At 42.0% G+C, this 9,160-nt stretch overlaps 1 protein-coding gene across 1 annotated transcript; it reads right to left on the bottom strand.

Annotated features, from left to right (window-relative positions):
- Nucleotides 1–2,027: 2,027 nt before the first annotated feature.
- Nucleotides 2,028–8,857, bottom strand: LOC120422079 (uncharacterized protein CG5902). Its single transcript, XM_039585424.2, has 5 exons — nt 8,659–8,857; nt 6,836–7,341; nt 6,691–6,776; nt 6,400–6,630; nt 2,028–4,622 (listed from the first exon to the last, which is right to left on the bottom strand). Exons 2-5 carry the CDS (start codon nt 7,099–7,101, stop codon nt 4,414–4,416), a joined length of 792 nt encoding a protein of 263 aa, XP_039441358.1. The 5' UTR covers nt 7,102–7,341; nt 8,659–8,857; the 3' UTR covers nt 2,028–4,413.
- Nucleotides 8,858–9,160: the final 303 nt, after the last annotated feature.

Below are 9,160 nucleotides of genomic sequence, written 5' to 3'. Positions count from 1 at the left end.
AATCTTGACAAAAAGTCTGTAGGTAGTCTGTTTTTTTACTTATCACTTATTTTTATTAGAACCTCTTAGGTGCTGCGAACGTTAGGGGAGATCCATAAACATGTGAACACTTTAGGGGGGTTGGAATCACTATAAATGAGAGGAAGGCACCAACCACCTAAAGGTGGATTAAGTAAGGTTTTTTCTATAGGTTTAATCAACAACATTTTGTTATGCTTTTTGAGGGTTCAAAATCTCACAAATGGCGGATATAAAAACACCCAAAAAGCTATACATAAGTGTTTGGTTGAGTGACCTTTAGAAACCAAATTTAAAATTTTTCTATATTGCTCCAAAAAAATATTTTTTTAAATTTTTTTATTCTAGTAATAGCGCAAAGGATGCATTTTTAAGTCCGTATAAAAAAATTGAAAAAAAATCCGTGGAACCATTTTCCTGAAATGACTCAGTGCTAACCTACAACGTGCTACAGCTTTGCCGAAGACACCAAATCGATCAGATATATATGACGTTGAATTATGTTTGACTTTTCAACAAAAATTAAGAAAAACTATATATTTGTAAGTCACTCAAAAAACACCTTATTTTTTAATCGACGATATCTTGGAAACTATTAATCCGAATTTCAAGGTCGAAGAAATTAAAACTTTGTGAAAATTTTCTCATCCGTTTGAAAAAATATTTTCAGAATTCAAAATTTTTTCTAAAGAGCTTAAAACTTATCACTTCGTCCTTTTGATTTTGATGTTATTCGTGATTTTATGAACATGTATTTTGAAGAGTAATAAGGAAATTTCACAACGGTTTATATTTTTGTTACACTGAAAATCGGATCAGTAAATTCCAAAATATCTTCGACTGAAAAGTGTGGGCTAATTGGGCAGCACTAAGAAATATATTATTTTCCCAATTGTCATTCTTTTAATTAAAAAAAAGAGATGAACAAGGATGTACTGTTTGAAAAAAGTCTATTTAAAATAAAACTTCCCAAAAAACGTTATATCTTGAAAACGCATTTAATCAAAATTTCACAAAAGTAATTTTTGATTGCAAATTGAATTTAACATCGGAAAATTATTTCAGTAAAAAAAATCGAAAGAGGTGAAATTTGTCAAAATCAAGTTTTTGATTTAAAATATTTTTCTCCGTGTACACACACTCATTTTTGGTTTTCGAGCTCGGCACAATTCTGCCGAAAACAGAACAACTGATTTCTTCGGCAGAAAAATGCCGAACTTCGGCAAATTAACTGTCATTTTTCACCGAGTAATCGGTACAATGACTCACATTTTGCCGAGATTCGGCATATTTTTCTGCCGAGCGATAAGTTGTTCTGATTTCGGCAGAATTCTGCCGAAGATCGGCATAAAAATCTGAGTGTGCACACTTAGTTTTTTTTCTACCGAATTCAGTTGTTGAAAAATCGGTAAACAATCTGTCAAAACGACCGAAATTTCACCGAAAATCTTCATTACCGAATTTCGGTAAGTTTTTACCGAAATCGGTAGTTTTCAGTTTACAGAACTGTTCATCAGTTGACAATTCGGTAAACTTTACCGAATTCGGTAAAAATTCTAAGTGTGTACTCATTGCCGAAGATAACAAATCGATCATAAAAGCTTCTTTTCAAGATACGAGTTTTCCAACGTTTTCATAAGGCAAAATGGACTTATTTGGACATAATGAATCGGGGGACAATGTTTCATTCAAATTTTAAAAAAATGCAAAAATCCTAAAAAACTTCAAACGCCATCGTTTTCAAAGGGGTGCAAAAGTCCACTCAAATCGCGTGGTATGCACCCCGAACAACAACAAAGTCCGTCCTCCCTCACATCAGAAAGAGGTTGACAACAGTACCCACCCCTCTTTTGTAAAACTTCGAACCGGTTTTCCGCACACAATTACCATACCAAACCGGGAGATCGTATAAATTTTGTTATGCAAAGTCACGCTGTTTACGTGTGACTTTGGCTTCGCGGTTCCCAAGGGACTTTCTTTGAGTTCTACCGAGTGACAGACGGGATTGCTTCGTGAAACTTCATTGAACATTAGTTTTTTTTTCTTGTTTTGTTTACGACTCTAAGGTAAATATATATTTTTTTTCGCTCTCTGATTTGAAAAACATTTAATTAACGGGGTAATTCTTTGTAGTGAATTTAAAAAAAATCAATCTAGATTTAAAAAATGAACAAACTTATTGCTTTAGTGGGACAATTTCGTCTAAAAAGGGGCGGTTAGAAACAAATATCTCTAGCAACTTGCGAAAAACGGCGTTAAAATTCTTCCCTAAAAATATATTCTTCATTTCTGTGTTTTTACCATACAAGACGACTCTTTTGTGACGTGTTTTTATCCAAAATTCTAAAAGCGAAACGGAATTTTCAAGCTTACTCGAGAACGAATGTGATCGAATTGAACTGTAACATTTAGATAATTTTGTTTTGTTCTGTTGTTATAATTGTAAAACGGCTGGCCTTAAAACGCGAATTTCTAATAGAATTTTTAAATTGTTTTTCATTTGCTTTCACGTTCTTATAAATGTGTGTGTTTTTTTTTAATTTTATTAATTCTTCGTATTGTTCGCTTTTTAATCTACTCCTCTAATTTGCTCTCCGTCTTCCCTCACATTCAGCTGCGATTATAATTCGTGTTGTTGAACAATTTTTTTTAAAGCATTTATTTTACCGCTTAATCATTTGCTCGGGTGTCTAACTAAATTTATGAGATTTGTTGTTCAATAGTTCCAATCACTAACAGCGGGGGAAAATAATAAGATCACTAATTGCAAATCGTTTTCTGCCCGACAGACAGATTATCTTCTTGCTAAGGAGTTCCACGCGATGAAGGGTTTCAAATCGATGCTTTTCGGTTGTTTGTTGCACTGACAGTTGATGGATTTTGCGTTAGCGTGTGCGCTTGAAATATTTCATTTGACAGTTGTCAAATTCTGCCAAGATAACCGAAGGTTAGGTTGAGCGGTGTTTGTCAAAATGAAACATTTCTAGTCAGCTTGAAAAAATGCAGATTATTCGATGGCTTAAGTACAACAGAATTTGGGCAGATTCGATGGGTGCTGGTTGAGTTTGGCACCGAATGCTGGACCGTTTCTTTCGTCGCGGGGCCTTTTCATCGCGGGAACAAAACACGACGGTGGTGGAGGTTGTGGTTAAATGACGACGATGAAGAAAGTAAAGAAGCTATTACACTACGGCAAACAAACAAACAAACTCGCACTTTTTGACAGTTTGCCAGTTTGCCTACTTGGATTTGTTTCGAACAAACGTCAGCCTGCATACATTTTGCCTTGTTTGCGAGTTTGCCGCAAACAAGTTTGCGAGACTGGCAAACTGTCAAACACGTAAAATGCGATTTTGTTTGCGGTAGTGTAATGGCTCCTTAACGCGATTCGATAAACAAATTGTTTAGGGTTTTAACTTCTCTTATCACTTAAGATTAATGCTTAAGAACGCGTACACGGAAAATTTGTCTCTCTCTAATGTTTTGCTCTTGTCACGAATACTTAAATTTGGATTTTTTTTAGAGGAATCGATGCAAACAATTCAAGTGTTGATTGCATTGAAACTTTAAGTCGATTTTATAGATTTTTTTGCTTGTATTGAAGTACTAGACGCTTTCTAGACTACAAACTGTTTTAGTGAGTTTTATTTATTGATTTCGTAAACGTCACGCCAAACTCGATTCAAAAAGTGTTTGTATTTTATCTCTTCTGTTAATTTAAAATATTATTTCTCTTCTTGCTATCATCGCAATATATGTTATTAGTACTATTTAGTTAGTATTTCTTTTTAGATTAATGAACATTTAGTTACCGCTTTCATTTGTTGCTTCCGTAATCTACCTCTTCGGTGCCCTAGCAAGCCGTCCGGGTGGACACTTTCGTCATGCAGGTGGCCACCGCTCTTCCTCTCCTCGTATATTTATATATTTAGGTATTATTAGAACTGTGTGTCTGTGTTTTGGTATCTTTTTATCTGCCTGAATCACACCGCCTGCCGCTACGGCGGTTTAGTGAAAATAGCGGGATCGGGGTTGCTGGGGAGCTGCTGCCGGTGGCGGAAGGAACGGGGCCTGCGGCGGAACCGGATGGAACTGGAACGGGGGATGGAAACTGGGCTGATAGGATTGATGGTGGTGGGGGATCATCCCTGGCGGCGAGTACGACGGCAAGGACAAAGGCGAGGACGATGAGGACGAGCACAAGGACGAGGAAGAGGAGAACGATCCACCAGCACCACCGGTGGCCGGAGTTCCGCTCCATGCCATCGGCTGCTGGTGACAGATAGGCGACGGTTGCAGACTTTGCAACGGCTGCTGGTAGTGATGTAGCTGTTGTTGTTGTTGTTGATGATGTTGCGGCGGAGGTCGTGGTGGAGGCAGATAAAAGACGTGTTGTTAGCATTGCACTTTACCGGGCACGTTGTACTGCGATTGTCCCGAGACGCCACGGCCCTCGACCAGGTCGCGGTACTCCCCGTACGTCATGTGGCACTCCTGGGACGTGTAGCGCGTCAGCTTGATCGAGCGACGCGTCTCCGGCGTGATGGCGGCCCGGTAGCCGCCCTTGCGCAGCAGCGAGTCGATCGTTTGCGTTTGGTCCCAGCCTGCGGAAGAGGGCGGGGTCTTAGCTTGAGGTATTCCATACGGTCTAGTGGCGGGGATATCCGGTTCTTGAACGTTTGCACAAAAAATGTAAAAAAAATTCCAAGCCTAGTTGTACAACATTATGTAACCATTCAAAAGCATTCAATAATAATTTAACATTTTTCAAATCATCAACCTTATTGTATCAAGTAAATCCTGTAGTATTCCTGCAGAAGCTTGCACCTTTACCAGATTCTGGAACATTTCTGTATCAAGTACTCCTGGAAACTGTCTTGTTGTATCAAGTATCTCCAGCAGCATTCCTGCAAAAGCTTGTCACATTTTGCCAGATTCTGGAAATTTTCTGTATCAAGTACTCCCGGCAACTGTCTTTAATCAATTATCTCCGGCAGCATTCCTGTAGAAGTTGTCATATTTTGCCAGATTCAGGAACATTTATGTATCAAGTAATCCCGGGAACTGTCTTGTTGTATCAAGTATTTCCATCAGCATTCCTGCAGAAGCTTGTCACATTTTGCCAGATTCTGGAACGTTTCTGTATCAAGTACTCCCGGCAACTGTCTTGTTGTATCAAGTATCTCCAGGAGCATTCCTGTAACAGCTTGTCACATTTGTCAGATCCAGAAACATGTCTGTATCAAGTACTCCCGGAAACTGTCTGTTTGTATCAAGTATCTCCAGCAGCATTCTTGCAAAAGCTTGTCACATTTTGCCAGATTCTGGAACGTTTCTGTATCAAGTACTCCCGGCAACTGTCTTGTTGTATCAAGTATCTCCAGCAGCATTGCTGCAGAAGCTTGTCACATTATGCCAGATTCAGGAACATTTATGTATCAAGTACTCCCGGCAACTGTCTTGTTGTATCAAGTATCTCCAGCAGCATTCCTGCAGAAGCTTGTCACATTATGCCAGATTCAGGAACATTTATGTATCAAGTAATCCCGGGAACTGTCTTGTTGTATCAAGTATCTCCAGCAGCATTCTTGCAAAAGCTTGTCACATTTTGCCAGATTCTGGAACGTTCCTGTATCAAGTACTCCCGGCAACTGTCTTGTTGTATCAAGTATCTCCAGCAGCATTGCTGCAGAAGCTTGTCACATTATGCCAGATTCAGGAACATTTATGTATCAAGTACTCCCGGCAACTGTCTTGTTGTATCAAGTATCTCCAGCAGCATTCCTGCAGAAGCTTGTCACATTATGCCAGATTCAGGAACATTTATGTATCAAGTAATCCCGGGAACTGTCTTGTTGTATCAAGTATCTCCAGCAGCATTCTTGCAAAAGCTTGTCACATTTTGCCAGATTCTGGAACGTTCCTGTATCAAGTACTCCCGGCAACTGTCTTGTTGTATCAAGTATTTCCATCAGCATTCCTGCATAGGCTTGTCACATTTTGCCAGATACTGGAACGTTTCTGTATCAAGTACTCCCGGAAACTGTCTTGTTGTATCAAGTATCTCCTGCAGCATTCTTGCAAAAGCTTGTCACATTATGCCAAATTCAGGAACATTTCTGTATCAAGTATTTCCGGCAACTGTCTTGTTGTATCAAGTATCTCCAGCAGCATTCGTGCAAGAGCTTGTCACATTTTGTCAGATTCGGGAACATTTCCGTATCAAGAAATTCCAGCAGATGTTATGATTTCCGCATCCAGAAACCTGCAAAATTTTACCATACGTTCTAGCGGCAAGTTTATCCAGCTACGCAAGAATCCAGGAATCCGACAGAAGCCATCCTGGAAAGATACAAACGGCACATCGCTTCGCACACTCACCCTGCTCGGTGGCGACCTGCGGCAGGTAGGTCGCGGTCCGCTTCGAGCCCCGTTCGTTGTAGAACTCTATCCGGATGCCGTGCGTGCCCAGTGTCCAGTCCAGGTAGCCGCGGGCCTCCTCGAAGCCCTGCAGGATCGACACCGACACGGTCAGTCTTTGGATCTCGTCCCGCGTGATCGGCGAGAAGCGCGAGTCCTTTAAAGCACTTGTTATTGCGTATTCTCGAAGACCTGCCCGGAGATGAATTTTGAGTAAGTTTGAGTTTAAGAGCAGGAATTGTGTCCAAGTACCTGAGTGAAGACGCATTGCGCTGAATGTTCCGATACATCCGCGCAAACGCCGGTCCTTCCCAATTTTCCAAGTAACAAACAATGGGCTGTTGAAGAAAACGTGTTAGAAGAGCGTCAACCTCTAAGCAAACATCACCCCTCTTACAATGGATCGTTGGTGAAGGACGGAGTACGAGGTTCCTCCAGGTTGTTCAGCTCCCGGTACAGCACCTCGAAGCAGTAGAAGCACATCTCCGGCATCTGGGCGCCCATCGACGAGTGGCCCACGTCGTTCCCGTGACCATTGGTCAGGTACCCGTTGTGGCCGTTCATGGCGGTTCCGTTGCTGCCCCCCTCGCCCGAGCAGTGCCCGTTCGCCGAGTAGTTCCCGTTGAGCTTTTGCTTCTTTGTCCCGCAACAACTGGACGACATGCTGCGTTCCCGGCGGTGCTCGCTGTTCTCGTCCGGTGGCCGTTTGTTGTTGGTTTTCGCGCTGACGTCCGACGAGTGTTTGCGAAGCCGTTCACAATCTGCCGTTTTGGGCGTCGATCCCGATTGGCCTGCTTCTACTGCGGCTTCGCGTCCACCCACGTGCTCACCGTCCGCGCCGGAGTTCGACGTGGTTGCGCCGCTGCCGTGCTACTGGCCGTCACGGGGAAAGAGAGAAGTTTTCTGAAAGTTGAAAAGGGCAATACTGTTGGTTAGGAAATGTCTAACTTTTAAGCGATTTGAAGATGAAGCCCACTGCAAAAACTATGATGGAAGTTACTTTAATCTTAAAACGAGTAACCTCTCTTCAGAGTGTCAAAACGAAAACAAAGCGCTGTCACGTTAAAACCCAGTCGGGAAAAATGCAGTCAGCATCAAGCTTGAATCGTTCCTGCCAGAATGCTGTTAAAATTTCAATTTTTTTTTAGTTCTGTCAGAACGTTGTGACTCTAAAAGTTCTCTCCGTGCCATCCTCACATTTGAGTTCAACTCGATGCGTTTTCGTTTCGTTTCATTTGTGTGTGTGTGTGCTCGTGTGTTTACAAATTGACTTCTTTGTTGCTGTTTCTCACATTACACAGACAGTCCACTTTTTTCTTGTATTCGTAGCACGAAGCAAGCTGTCTGCCCAAAATAATGCAATGCACTCAAAGAAGAGGAAAAAAAAAGATGTTTGACATTAGCCAAAATTAACACAAAGTTAATGTTTTCCTTTTTCTTGCCTACTTTGATTTTTTTTTTTTCTGAGTGTCTCTCTTTCTCTTTTCTTCCACCCCTTCTTTTCTGTTTTTATCCAACACTTCTTGATCGTGCTCTCCCCCTCCTTTCCTTTACCTCCAACATTTAAGTAGTTTTTGTTCGCTTCATTTTCTTTGTGCGTTTTTGTTTCGTTACAAAACAACACTCACACACATGTAATTATGTAATGTTTGGGCAAGAGACTTTGTCGTCGTCGTTGCGTTGTTTTTTTATGCTGGTCTCCTATGCTGCCACAATGGGAGGAAATGTATGTAATGGCCTGCTATGATGCCCCTCCGCCCCACGCTCCTCTTTTTACGTCGCTGCAGTTTCAGCTGATGATTATGTTGAAAAAAAAAAGGGAAAATGACACAGCAAGCTGTGCGGGGCCAGCTGGTCTGACTGGGGTGAAAATTTCCACGGGATCAGAGTAGGCTGACGGTCCGGAGGAAAATCAATGTTTGACATTTTCTTGGAAGTTGAAGGCTCAAATTGATCAAAGATTGGCTTGGCAACCAGAAAATCCAGTTTTATTTTCCCCAGCGAGAAGTTCGTGACATTTTGTGACGTCTTCCCAGGACAAAACTTTCACCCCTCAAGGTTCAATGATCCCGACGGGTTCAGGACTCCTCTTCCCCCTTCCGGATTCCGGACAGGAAATGCGCACAATTTGACGTCGAAGACGTCGACCACGAAGGGGAAGAAACACAAAGAAGTTGGTATTGCTTCAACCATTTTCTACGGGAAGAAAGGTCCACCTACCTGGGACCGTTCCGGAACCTGCGCTCGGACGGGAACCACTTGGCGTGCTATTCCCGGAAGTGACCGCACGAAGAGAAAACCCGAAGCCTTGAACACAAACGCGATTAACCAACCACACAGAATTTTCCACCTCCCTCGACGAGACGATGGCCACCAGCGAACTGAACAGAAAACCTCTTTTTGGCCTTCCCCCCTCGTTCCGTCCTGTTCCGTCCACACGATGGCCGTGTGTGTGTGTGCGGGTTGGAAAGGTTTTTCTCCGTGTTGGAATGTAAACATCGAATGCAACACAGACGGGAACAAAGGCTTGGTGGTGTGAGTGTGCGCTAGTGACAGTTCTGTCATGTTGCGCGCTCAGCTGTTGGCGAATGGTGAGGTTTCTGAAGGGGGAATGGGGAACAGAAATTGAGGAGTTTTTAAGGAATTTAATAAGTTCTAATTTTTGAAAATCTTTAGTTGAATGTTTAAACAGAAAAAAATTGAACGTCGTTTGGGGTTTGGT

Source organism: Culex pipiens, chromosome 1, assembly GCF_016801865.2.
Source record: "Culex pipiens pallens isolate TS chromosome 1, TS_CPP_V2, whole genome shotgun sequence".
Taxonomy (NCBI): Eukaryota; Metazoa; Arthropoda; class Insecta; order Diptera; family Culicidae; genus Culex; species Culex pipiens.
This window is presented reverse-complemented; position numbering and strand designations above follow the sequence as displayed.

What these genes read in the sequence shown, in the direction of transcription:
- LOC120422079 (XM_039585424.2), bottom strand. Translation starts at nt 7,101, where the DNA reads ATGTCGTCCAGTTGTTGCGGGACAAAGAAGCAAAAGCTCAACGGGAAC. An exon ending in CGCAATGCGTCTTCACTCAG is followed by an intron (nt 6,631 to 6,690) that starts GTACTTGGACAC and finishes ATCTCCGGGCAG; the next exon opens with GTCTTCGAGAATACGCAATA. An exon ending in GCAGGTCGCCACCGAGCAGG is followed by an intron (nt 4,623 to 6,399) that starts GTGAGTGTGCGA and finishes CCTCTTCCGCAG; the next exon opens with GCTGGGACCAAACGCAAACG.